Source organism: Herpailurus yagouaroundi, unplaced genomic scaffold, assembly GCF_014898765.1.
Source record: "Herpailurus yagouaroundi ecotype Mexico unplaced genomic scaffold, PumYag 161, whole genome shotgun sequence".
NCBI lineage: Eukaryota > Metazoa > Chordata > Mammalia > Carnivora > Felidae > Herpailurus > Herpailurus yagouaroundi.
In genome coordinates, this window is record NW_024412402.1 from 919844 (window position 1) to 932649 (window position 12806).

Consider the following 12806-nt stretch of genomic DNA (forward strand, 5'->3'; position numbering starts at 1 on the left):
TTTAGGTTTACTTATTTATCTTCAGAGAGACAGACACAGCACAAGTCGGGAAGGGCACAGAGAGACGGAGAGAGAGAGAATCCCAAGCAGGCTCCACACTGTCAGCATGGAGCATGATGCAGGGCTCGAACCCACAAAACTGAGAGATCGGGACCCGAGCCGATCATGACTAAGACGCTTCACCAACTGAGCCACCCAGACACCCCTCACGCTCTCCTCTTACGGGAAGGACGTCTGTTATGACTAACAGCCCCTCGTGCACAGCATGGGCTCAGGGGCAGGCTGCCCGCCTTGGAATCCGGCTCCACCAGTCACTACCTGTATGACTCACAACCGGCTATGGTGGGCTGTGTGACTCTGTTTCCTCATCTGCAAAGTAGGGATAACGGTAATATTCACTTTGCTTCCTCGGGAGGACTTGGTGACATAACATGTAACAAAATGAGGTAAACAATTCAAACGATATCCGGCACAAGAGGTCAGTCAGAACCTTTCCCATTTTTTGCATAGCAGCTAGAAATCATAAATCTGTAACAATTCTAAAACAACGTAACCAAGGGCACCTGGGTGGTTCAGTTGGTTAAGTATCTGACTTCAGCTCAGGTCATGATCTCGTGGTTCATGGATTCGAGCCCTGCATTGGGCTCTGTGCTGACAGCTCAGAGCCTGCTTTGGATTCTGTGTCTCCCTCTCTCTACTCCTCCCCCTTGCACTTTATCTCTCTCTCAAAAATAAACATTAAAAAAAAAATTAAAACAACCAGCCAGTAATAAGGATGTTACTTCCTTCTCTCCCTCTCCCTCTCTGTCTGCCCCTCCCCACTTGTGCTGTCTCTTTTTTAATATTATTAAAAAATAAATATTTTTTAAAAGGGGGGGGCACCTGAGTGGCTCAGGAGGTTAAGTGTCTGACTCCTGATTTTGGCTCAGGTCATGATCTCATGGCTCATGACATCAAGCCCTACATCAGGCGGTCTGTCAGCACGGGATTCTCTCTCTCTCCCTCTCTCTGCCCCTGCCCTGCTCTACTCTCTCTCTCTCTCAAAATAAACAAACATTAAAACAAAAAAAGATGTTAACTCCTTGCCAATTCCTTTGTCTTTCTCACAACACAGATCTGATCTACACACAACCCGTGCACCCTCTAACATTCTCCACTTGGCTGGAAATGTGTATTTTGGAGAGTGAGTCTCTTTTTAAGGGTTTTTAATATTGTCTCTTAAATGTATCAACCACAGGGGAAAAAATAAAACCTGACTTTTTTTTTTTTTTTAATATTTATTTATTTTTTGGGACAGAGACAGAGCATGAACAGGCGAGGGGCAGAGAGAGAGGGAGACACAGAATCGGAAACAGGCTCCAGGCTCCGAGCCATCAGCCCAGAGCCCGACGCGGGGCTCGAACTCACGGACCGCGAGATCGTGACCTGGCTGAAGTCGGACGCTTAACCGACTGCGCCACCCAGGCGCCCCAAAACCTGACTCTTAATGGAGCTTCCGCTTTTTTAATTTTATTCATTTTTTTTAAAGTAATCTCTACCTCCAACGTGGGGCTCGAACTCACAACCCCGAGATCAAGAGTCCCATGCTTTACCAACTGAGCCAGTCAGATGTCCCAGCACTTTTTCAAATTCCTTGACAACTTCTACTGGTACCGTCTGGTGCTCCCTGTTCTTAACAATTTCACAGAGTTAATACGTAAATCTCCAATCGCTATTTGCATACCATTCAGAGGTGCCCTCCTCTTCTAATAACTTGGATGAAAAATAGTTTCCTGTTCTTGGTTTGACCTCGCATTTTATTTATTTATTTATTTTTTTAAATTTTTTTTTTTCAACGTTTATTTATTTTTGGGACAGACAGAGACAGAGCATGAACGGGGGAAGGGCAGAGAGAGAGGGAGACACAGAATCCGAAACAGGCTCCAGGCTCCGAGCCATCAGCCCAGAGCCTGACGCGGGGCTCGAAGTCCCGGACCGCGAGATCGTGACCTGGCTGAAGTCGGACGCTTAACCGACTGCGCCACCCAGGCGCCCCTCGCATTTTATTCTTTAAGTAATCAGAAGCCCAACATTTTTATAAAGATAACTGGCTCCAAAGGCCACTCTCACGTTGTACCGACCTGACTGGAATGCCAGCATCACCGTATAAAACAGAAGCAGCAGGCAATAGTTGATAAAGCTCTGAAGCATGGGCGTGTTCACTCTGTATCTTTCTGCCAGGTACTGGCTGGTAATGGCCGTCCCGCATATACACAAGGACAACATCTGACCCAACGCAACTGTCTTCAAGATGTTCCTGGAAAATAAAGGAGAAACTCAGAACGACTTGCAAGTAAATTATACCTTATGTGCGCGTGCCCGCACACACACACATACTAAACACAAAGAAAAATGTGAATTATTCCAGGCGGTTTTTATTTCACTGTTTTGCTTACTTCATGAACACAAAAACCAAAGTGTTGTATTTTAGGGGCGCCTGGGTGGCGCAGTCGGTTAAGCGCCCGACTTCAGCTCAGGTCATGATCTCACGGTCCGTGGGTTCGAGCCCCGCATCGGGCTCTGTGCTGACAGCTCAGAGCCTGGAGCCTGTTTTGGATTCTGTGTCTCCCTCTCTCTCTCCACCCCTCTCCTGCTTGTGCTCTTTCTCTCTCTCTCAAAAATAAATAAACATTTAAAAAAAATTTTTTTTAATAATAAAGCATTGCATTTTAACAAACTACATCTTTCACTCTTTGACATTTCTGATTTCCCACATTTCTCATTCCCACAAAGGTACATATTCCCAAACTTCACTGATCATTTTAATGTTTTTTGTTTGCTTGTTTTTTAGAGAGAAACAGAGCACAAACAGGAGAGGGGCAGAGAGAGACACACACACAGCATTCGAAGCAGGCTCCAGGCTCCGAACTGTCAGCACAGAGCCTGACGTGGGGCTCGAACTTCTGAACTGTGAGATGATAACCTGAGCTGAAGTCGGATACTTAACCTGCTGAGCTGCCCAGGAACCCCTTCACTGATCATTTTAGAGATCATTTTGATCACTTTGCTGTGTCACATTCTGTCTGTAGGGTGTGTGATTTTTTTAACGCAACTTTAACTCTAGTTTTCAATTCTTCCTATTCACTAAATGTTTACCATTTTTTCCTCCTTTCATTCTCCCAGAGACTTGATTGATTTCTTCAACTAAGGCTTTCACTGTTGCCTGCACGCTTGAATCACAGAGATTTAAAAAATTTTTTTTCAATGTTTATTATTTTTGAGAGACAGAGAGCAAGCAGGGAAGGGGCTGAGAGACAGGGAGGCACAGAATCCGAAGCAGGCTCCAGGCTCTGAGCTGTCAGCACGGAGACCGACACGGGGCTCGAACTCACGAACCTCGAGATCATGACCTGAGCCGAAGTCAGTCGCCTAACCAACTGAGCCACTCAGGCGCCCCCCACAGAGATTTTTTAAATGCCAACGTCCAGCTGCACCTGGGACCCACTTTGCCATCACGTCTGGCAGTGGGTCCCAGGCACCGGTGACATTCCAAGCTCCCTGAGTGATTCCAGGGTATGGCCAAGACTCGGAATCACTGTTCTCGAGGCTGGCACTTTGGATCCACAGAATAAGACCAGGTCTCTGCCTTTTGGTATTTAAAAAAAAAAAGAGGCATCGTAACAACCAACTAAAGCCAGGTCAGTGTCGATGGAAAGTACAGAATGACATGAAAGACGCCCCAGGGGGAGAACGTACAGAACCCAGTGGCCCATTAAACCTCCGGAGGAAGCACTGAAAATGATCTCGGGGTTTCCTTTCCAGAGTAGACGACTGGACACATACAAGGCGGCTGACCAGGTTAGGGAATACAGGATGAGAAGCAGGTGTGGTCAAGGGAAGGGGAGTGAGTTCACTGGAAAAGCAGGAGATGGAGATGGCTGTACCATCCGAGGGAAAAACAGTAAAAGGTTTGTGACAGGGGGACTCTTAAGAAGGCCCCTAGTGAGTCTCTGCTTCCTGGCAGTTTTGTCCCATGTAATCTCATCTTGAGCGTGGGCAGGATCTGTGACTTGCTTCTAACCATTAGAACACAGTAGAAGTAATGGGATATCACTTCCACCAACATATTCCACGAGGTCACAACTCCCACCTTGCAAGTCAACTCTTTGGCCCCTCCTCCTCACTAGCTCCGATGAAACAAGGTGCCACATACACAGACCCACGTGGCAAGGAGCTGAGGGTGCTGGGGCACCGAGGCCATCCGTCCACCGGTCTGCCATGAAAGGAATCCTGCCAACATGAACATGAGCCTGGAAGCGGACCCCTCCCGCTGGAGGCTGCAGGGGGGTCCCCGGCCCCGGCCGACACCGTGACTGCAGGCTCGTGAGAGACCCCGGAACACAGGGCAGAGGTAAGCCACGCCCAGATGCCCGATCCACAAAAACTGTGACAGTAAGTGTATCTTATTTTAAGTCGCTAAGTTTGTGGTAATTTGTTAAACAGTAATAGATAACAAACACCAAGTTTAAACTCTGGACTTCAGAAAGTTAGACCATAATCTGTTTTGTTCTCCACCACACATCCAGTGCCTGGCACTTCATTGTCACCCGATAAATATTTGTTGAACACACGTCAGTGGATAAAGATAGAATCATATGTGCCCAAATAGATGAACTGCAAGATCAGAGACAGACTAGAAATTGTAAGAGTACCGTGAGGGGTCCCGAGGTGGCTCAGGGGGTTAAGCATCTGACTCTTGATTTGGGCTCAGGTCATCATCTCACAGTCGTGGGATCGAGCCCTGTGTCTGGACACTGCAAAGCCTACTTGGATTCTCTCTCTCTCTCCCTCTCTGCCCCTCCCCTGCTCATGTGCCCTCTCTAAATAAAAAACAAACAAAATTTTTAAAAAAGAGTACCATGATACAGAAGTGAAGAGTGGAGAACATTTTTAAGAGGAAGAGATCATCAATACCATAGTATCAAAAACTACAGGGAGAAGAAGCAGCATCATAGTTAAAGAGACACAGCTGGACTGGCAAGCTGGAAGTCGCTTACACCTTTGAAAGAAAGCTTTTCCTCGTGGTAATGCCTAACGTCAGATTCCAGGGGGCAGAGTGAACAGAACATGAGCAAGTAAATGTACCAAGCATAAATAGCTGGTTTTTTTTTTTTTAATGATGAAAAGGAGAATAGGAATAAGGAAAGAGTTTGAAGAATAAGCAGCAATGTTGAAGAGACGGGTTTATGATCATCATCACCACCATCATCATCATCATCATCATCATCATCATCACCATCATCATCATCATCATCACCATCATCATCTTGCTAAAAGGACTGAGGAAGCTTAAATATGTCTGGCAGATGAGCAGAAGGCACTGCGACTAAAAACCTGAAGACTGACAAAAAAGAAACTGAAGACAGATCACGAAGATAGCTCCTGGAAAGGTCAGGAAGCAGGACGGAGAACACTGAAACTTTTGTTTAAAATGCACTCTATATACATACTTCCTCCCAGAGTTGCTCTAAGTGAGGTAGCAAATACCAAAACTGCAGAAGATAGAATATCTGTTCTAAGAGTTTACAGTTACAACGTATTTTTTTCCTGTGGAATGTCTGTCTCAGTACTTTGCGACTCATCTCCCACAATCCTAGTACAGGGCAGAAAGAGAAAGGGGACGTTTGCTGGGAGAGTTGACTCTAAACACACTAGCAGAGCCTTGGCAGTGTATCAGGACAGGAAGGTAAAGAGCGAGTGGGCTCTCTGTGTGCCTCAGAGGTTCAGAGTCTGCCGGGGATAAGCAGGCACGTAAACTAGGAATTAGGGCCCAGCAAGACCAGGGCTATCACGGGCTAGTTTTAAAGACTTTAAGAATTCACCAGACAAGCATGGTCAGAAAACACGTTCCAATTCTAAGCAGAAAGAGTGGTATATGTACCAAGGCACCGAGCCCTTGGTGGGTTCATTCAAGTGGGTCGATTGCAAAGAGTGTTGGGACAGAAAAATGGCAGCAAATGAGGATGAAAAGTCAAGAGCAGCCAGATCCAAAAGGGCCTTGGATGCGATAATGCTCTGAAGTCGGCATCGTTATCTTGCTGGTGGTGAGGTCACTGAAATCTTCTGACGAGGAGGGCAGAAAAGGGACTAGAAAGGCAGGACTTGAGCATTCTTGGGTCCCTAAACATGTCACAGCACAGGGCACCCAAGCCTCACCCTTAATCCCTAACATGAAGCCCAGTTACAGAGGGAAGATGACAGAGAGAGGAGTCTGGAATCAGACCCGGTTTTCTAGATCAGACAACGGGATAGATCGTAGTACGCTCAATCAAGACCCCAAACACAGCAGGAAAAGGCACGTGTGGAAAGGAGAATAACTCCATTTCAAACATGCTGGATTCTGTTTCAACTATGAGACAGTCAAGGAAAACTATCCAGTAGGCAGTTTGGAGCTGGGAAAAAGGATGGGGTTGCAGAAATAAATGTGAGAACCAAGAGCATGGAGATGGTAACTGAAGGTGGGATATGAGTCATATTACTAAGACATGTCCCTAAAAAATGAAAACAGGGTGGGAAAAAAAAAAAAAACACTCTGGGAAACAACAACACTAAGGGGCCAGAGGAGGAAGAGGAATTAGAGATGGGGATAAAAGGGCATGGCCAGAGAAGAGGGAGAGAGAAAGGAAGGAAGAACATTCTGGAAGCAGAAGATGGCATTTCAAGGAGGAGGTTCTCTACCATTGGGGCCACGGCAAATTTCTCTTAACTGCTCCACTCTCCACAAATCCAGTCCCTGCTGGGTAGCAGGAGTTAATGTTCCAGCTGCTAACCTGACGGGACCCCTCCCACGCTTCCTGACACCTTTCTGTGGGTCCCCTTTGCCCTTAGACGAAAGCCAAACTTGTAAATGGCCCACAGAGACACCCACCATCTGACCCCTGGCTTGCTTGCCTGTCTCATCTTGGACTCCTCTCTCACAGCTTTCATTCGCTCTATAGGGAAATCTCCACAGGAGAGTTAACATAGAACAAAGTATACTGTAGAGCCAACACGTATTTATGGATCTACCAGGGAGCTTAAAAACTAAAATACTGGCAACGTCAACATAGCCCCCTTGGGTTCTCCCCAGTGTCAGCTCTCTGGGGTAACTTCTTATTCCAGAACTTGGGATTTATCATTCCCTGCATTTACATATATTTTAAAATGTCTGTAAATATCCCTAAGCAATAAAGTGTTGTTTTGCTTGTGTTTAAATTTTATAGAGACAGCATGATACGTATGTATACTTTTGCAACCCGCTATTTTGATCAACACTGTCTGAGCGTCATCCGAGTTGGTACGTTAGTTCTGCTTCAGTCCTTTCTACATGATCATATCACTTTATCCGTTCCCTTCCTGATATTTAGGTTGTATCCCTGTGTGTGTGTGTGTGTGTGTGTGTGTGTGTGTGTGTGTGCGCGCGCGCGCGCGCACGAATTTTTATTTAAAAAAAGCCTCTACAAACATTCCTGTATATGCCTCCTGACGTACATATCTAAGGGTTTTCCTGGCATTCAGCAAATTGGTGCAAATGGCTTGTTGATGTGCCAAGACAGAATCTCCTCAGGATCGGGGTGCCTGGGGGGCTCAGTCGCTTATGCATCAGACTCTTGATCTCGGCTCAGGTCATGATTCCAGGGTCGTGGGAAGGAGCACTGCGTGCCGGGCTCTGTGCTGACAGTGTGGAGCCTGCTTGGGATTCAATCTCTCCCTCTCTCTGCTCCTCCCCTACTCTCGTTCATATGCTCTCACTCTCTCTCTCAAAATAAAGAAATAAACATTTTTAAAAAAGGCTCCTCAGGGACACCTGGGTGGCTCAGTCGGTTAAGCGTCCGACTTCGGTTCAGGTCATGACCTCACGGTCTGTGAGTTTGAGCCCCACGTCTGTGCTGACAGCTCAGAGCCTGGAGCCTGCTTCGGATTCTGTCTCTCCCCCTCTCTCTCTGCCCCTCCCCCACTCGCACTCTGCCTCCATCTCAAAAATAAACAAACATTAAAAAAAAAAATCTCCTCAGGATGGCCCGATAGGAACTACTCAGAGTACCCTACAAATAGAATGACCTCCTATGTTTCAGGAAGTTTAAAGGAATCATTTGCTCTAGAGAAATACCTAACAGTGGAATTGTTGCTCTTAGGGCAGAAGCATCTTCAGTTTTACTTGTTTTGCTTGAAGGTTCTTCAAAGGATTCTATTACTTCATGCAGAAATGTTGTTTACTCAGTTACTTTTCAGGTTAGGAACTGAAGGCACCCCCACCCTTTGAAGGGAAGAGTAAGATCAGTAACTGGCTAGAGGGAAAGGCATCTCTTTTTTTTTTTTTTTTAACGTTTTTATTTATTTTTGAGAGAGAGAGAGAGACAGAGCATGAGCAGGGGAGGGGCAGAGAGAGAGAGGGAAACACAGAATCCGAAGCAGGCTCCAGGCTCTGAGCTGTCGGCACAGAGCCCGACGTGGGGCTCGAACTCACGGACTGTGAGATCATGACCTGAGCCGAAGTTGGACACTTAACCGATGGAGCCACCCAGGTGCCCCTGGAAAGGCATCTTTTTAAGGCTATTGAAGGACATTTTCATCCAGGTGAGTTCAGGACTTGCTCCCACAAGGGCAGCATTCTTTCTAGGAAGACTCTCCCTATCACAGGCACATGAGGCGAAATGGGTCCAGGGGTCCTGACCTCTTCCTCTTGAGCTCACTTCTTTCTGAAGGAGACGCTGATTCTACATTTGAGGCCGCTCTATCCAAGACAAAAGAAATTTGCCACTTGGTCCGTATAGCACATTAGGAGTCTACAGAAGTTAAGGGGCCAAAGCCAAAATGAGGAAAAGTGTATGCATTTCATGTCACTGTCCCCAGCCTCATACCTCCCCCTCTGGAATCATGTGAGGAAGGGTAGGTCAACAAAGAAATGGTTCCACTTTTCCTGCGTTTCAGTGTTCAACTGGTATCACTATAGCACACATTCTCAGCATAATCCTTACAACCCCGAGAAAAGGGACTACCCTCCTGTTCCAAACGAGGAAAATGACACGAATTCACCCACAGTCATACAGGGAGTAGAAGGCAGAGGAAGTCAGGGCTCTCAGCTTTTAAAAGATCAGGGGTCCAAACGTGCTTAAAGAATAAGACCCAGGGAAACCTCTCCTCCCCTCCCTGGAAGAAAGTCTCGGGAAGACAGGACTTTGGTGCTAATCCCTACTTTTTCTTACAGGGAAGAGACTGTGACCCAGAAGAAGGAAGTGTTTTGCCCCAGATGATACAGAAGCAGAATGGATGCCCAACTTTTCTGGTCATTAAATATCTGCTGTTCCCCCTGCAGCACACAGGTCTTGGGATAATACGTGAGATCATCCCTCATAGTTGGTATCTTCTTATTTTCTGTATCTCTCTCTCCTCACTCTCCTTCCCCCACATCCCTCTCTTCACCCTCCTTCACATCTCCATTATGATTTCAGAACAGAGCTTTTATTAGGAAACCCCGTCTCTGAAGGATCCCTGCACCCACCTTGCTGTCGGGAAAGGAGTCTAGCCCGATCTCTCTCCTACCAGTACGAACCTTCCTTCCCTGCACATCAGCGGGGAGCCGGGTGTCCAAAGTACAGGGCGCCAGAAAGCCAGTAAGTGGCCCATAACCGAACCAAAGCCAGAACATTTTTCACGTCCCACAATGGACTCAAAAGCAATTATAAATTTGAAATAAGTGAGAATAAGGAGTATGGAAGCACTAAGCCCTGTTAACAAATTGACCGAATTCCTCCAGGAAGCTCACATCTGCAATCTAAAATAGCACAACTGGGGTGCCTGGGTGGCGCAGTCGGTTGAGCGGCCGACTTCGGCTCAGGTCACGATCTTGCGGTCCGTGAGTGCGAGCCCCGCGTCCGGCTCTGTGCTGACAGCTCAGAGCCTGGAGCCTGTTTCCGATTCTGTGTCTCCCTCTCTCTCTGCCCCTCCCCCATTCATGCTCTGTCTCTGTCTGTCCCAAAAATAAATAAACGTTGAAAAAAAAAAATTAAATAGCACAATTAAGCAAGCTGTCCTCCAACTATAAAGTATCACCATTTTCTAAAAAAAAAAAAAAGAAAGAAAGAAAGAAAAAGTCACAAATTGAGTACAGAGATTTAACGTTACAGGAATGCGCTCCTCTTGGCTCCAGATCATAATGACCTCATCTATAAAGGGAAAGCAAGAGAACGAGAGAGAGACAAGGAGGGAGAGGGAGAGAGATAGAGAGACAGGCTGAAATGGGTGGAGGTTGAACAAAGGGGGAGAGAAGAGAAAAATACTCTGACTTGCAGAGAGATACCAAAGGCCCCAAGACAAGTGCTGCTATGCCTTCACGCTGAATTGTCTGCGTTTCCCCACAAGGTCCTCGTTCACATGAATTCTGAACTGAGCACAGGGACTCTCCAACCCGTAACAAAACCTGTTCCATTCTGAGGGAAGCTGCCAGAAGCAACGTGCCTCTAACCATGGGATATGTCCTGTCACGAGTTTTCAAACGGAACCCCTCCTGTGGTGAACGTCAATGGCAGGATATGGTCCAACTCTAAGACAGGTTTCCCGAGGTGGCTTCCGCGGTGGGAGCCAGGCCTCCAGAAAGCGGAGCAAACACGGGCTCTCGACCCTTGGGGCGCAGGCGCGGGAAAGTGGGTGGAAAATTGACTGAATATGGTCCCTGCTGACCACATTACCATTTGGATGTATTGTGTGAATTTAAGAATATAAGGATTGAAAGAAAAGAAGAGTTTTAAAGTATTTTATTTCCCCTCTTCCTTCTTGCAGAAGACATAAGAATGCTTATCTTTATATTCCTCCCGTTCCAAAATACAGACTCACGCACACACTGGTTACTGACACTGTACCTTCTGTCTCCTCTTATTCATTTATTCAGTCAGTAAGCTCGTCAGTCATGGATTCACCAAAGTCTGTTGGGTGCCTAACACCTGCCGAGCAAAAGGGATTTAGAATTGAAAGGGCCAAGTGTTTCCTGGTCCCAGACCCTATCCTATCTTGACCAGGTCAGGGGGCTCACGCTCTGTGCCCTGAACAGACACCACATCCCTCTATTGTAGCACCTGCCACACTGTTTCTGATTCTTCTCCAACCAACACTATACTCCGACAGAACACGGACAGCGCATCCTCCATGGTTAACACAGTGCTTAATGGACATCTGCCATTTTTAAACATGCTAAGGAGCTTTTTGTCTGGTCCAGGAGCTAGACCTCCCAACACAACAACATGAGGAAGCGTCAGTGCCGAGCTGGGTGTGTGGCCAATGGGAAGAAAGGGTCCAGACTGCCCAGAGAAGGTTCACAGGGGATGAACCACTCGATTACGGACCAGAAAAGTGAGCAATTTCCAGGAAGATTCAGGAATGAAGAAAAAGCTATACGAGTTCTTGCCTACTTCAAACACCAGTTTTACATCAAATATACATGAGATGCAATGATTGGATTGATTCATTTCTTTAGCTTCTTCTTGACTTGCAAAGTCAGACCAGTAGTCCTCCACTTGTGTGTATTAAAAAAAAAAAAAATCATTGGAGGATTAAAAACAAAACAAACAAACAAAAAAAGAAAAGAAACACAACAAAACCCTGACCTCAAACCAGCTGAATCAGATTCTCAGGAGGTGGGGTCCAGATATCCTCCTTGCAGAGCCCCCTCGGTGAGTCTAACATGCAAGGAGGATTACAAACCGCTGAGTTAGTCTCTCCCTTTTATTTGAAGAAAAAGAAGAATCCTTGGGGCGCCTGGGTGGCTCAGTCGGTTGAGTATCTGACTTCGGCTCAGGTCATGCATGGTCTCACAGCTCGTGAGTTTGAGCCCTGGGTCGGGCTCTGTGCTGACAGCTCAGAGCCTGGAGCCTGCTTCAGATTCTGTGTCTCCCTCTCTCTCTGCCCCTCACCCACTCGCATTCTCTGTCTCTCTCAAAAATAAATAAACATTTAAAAACATTTTTTTAATAAAATAAAATTTAATTTAATTTAAAAAAAGAAGAGTTCCAAACGACTCATAAAATGCATTGTTGGAATGCAAATGTCACGTTTTCCTTCACTTTATGTCTCAATCAATCTCTGCTGCTGCACTGCACATTGTCAGCTAAAGGCCGGATTCCATGAACAGGGCTAAAAGACTTGCACAGAGCACAGCTTCCTTGGGGAGATTTTAAAACCCACCCCTCTGTATTTACCTGCCACCTTGTACCATGTTTACCTGGTACAGAACAGTAACTTCCAGCCCTTCTATAAAAATCCTGTTACACATCTGAAAAGAAATACTCGTTCAGACCAAATCTTCTCATTTAGCATCTAGATTAGCCAGTGTCTATTACGAGAGCATTTTAAAGTATACTGCAGCAGGCTAGAAAATTAGTAAGTAGTTGTTATTACCCAGTGAGAAGCAGCCTCAATGACAGGTTATATTCTTCCTATGTCTACATTTCTATGATTCAAAAATTTAGCCATTTGTGTATCGTCTAATTCTAATTAAGGCACAAGGAGCTAGCGCTTTGGAGGAACCCCCGTTCTCGTGCGAAAAGGCATCACCAAGATCACAAAAGCCAAATTTCAAAGACTGGAAAGTGTACTAGTACACATCATCACCTCGAAGGCAAGCAAGGAACCACTAGATTACGTCCTACTTCAGGTAGCAGAGCTCTAGAATGGTGGGTGCTTCCCATTCTGAGGTCTCTCAGCTCTAGAAATCCATGGAACGAATGGCAGTCGTCTGGTCGGAATCTGGTTTTGACACTTCAAAAGACTGAACGGTACTTCTGACCATTGCTGGC

At 46.2% G+C, this 12806-nt stretch overlaps 1 protein-coding gene across 4 annotated transcripts in view; it reads right to left on the bottom strand.

The window, feature by feature from the left end:
- Positions 1 to 12806, bottom strand: part of SLC35F2 (solute carrier family 35 member F2) — a 102659-nt gene that overhangs the window by 56587 nt on the left and 33266 nt on the right. For 3 of the 4 annotated variants that reach the window (XM_040482880.1, XM_040482878.1, XM_040482881.1), the window contains exon 2: positions 2121 to 2296. In XM_040482880.1, coding sequence (XP_040338814.1) covers positions 2121 to 2296 — 176 coding nt within the window. Of the gene's footprint in view, positions 1 to 2120; positions 2297 to 12621; positions 12714 to 12806 lie in introns of those variants that run through there. The other variant, XM_040482879.1, reaches the window with a different exon arrangement.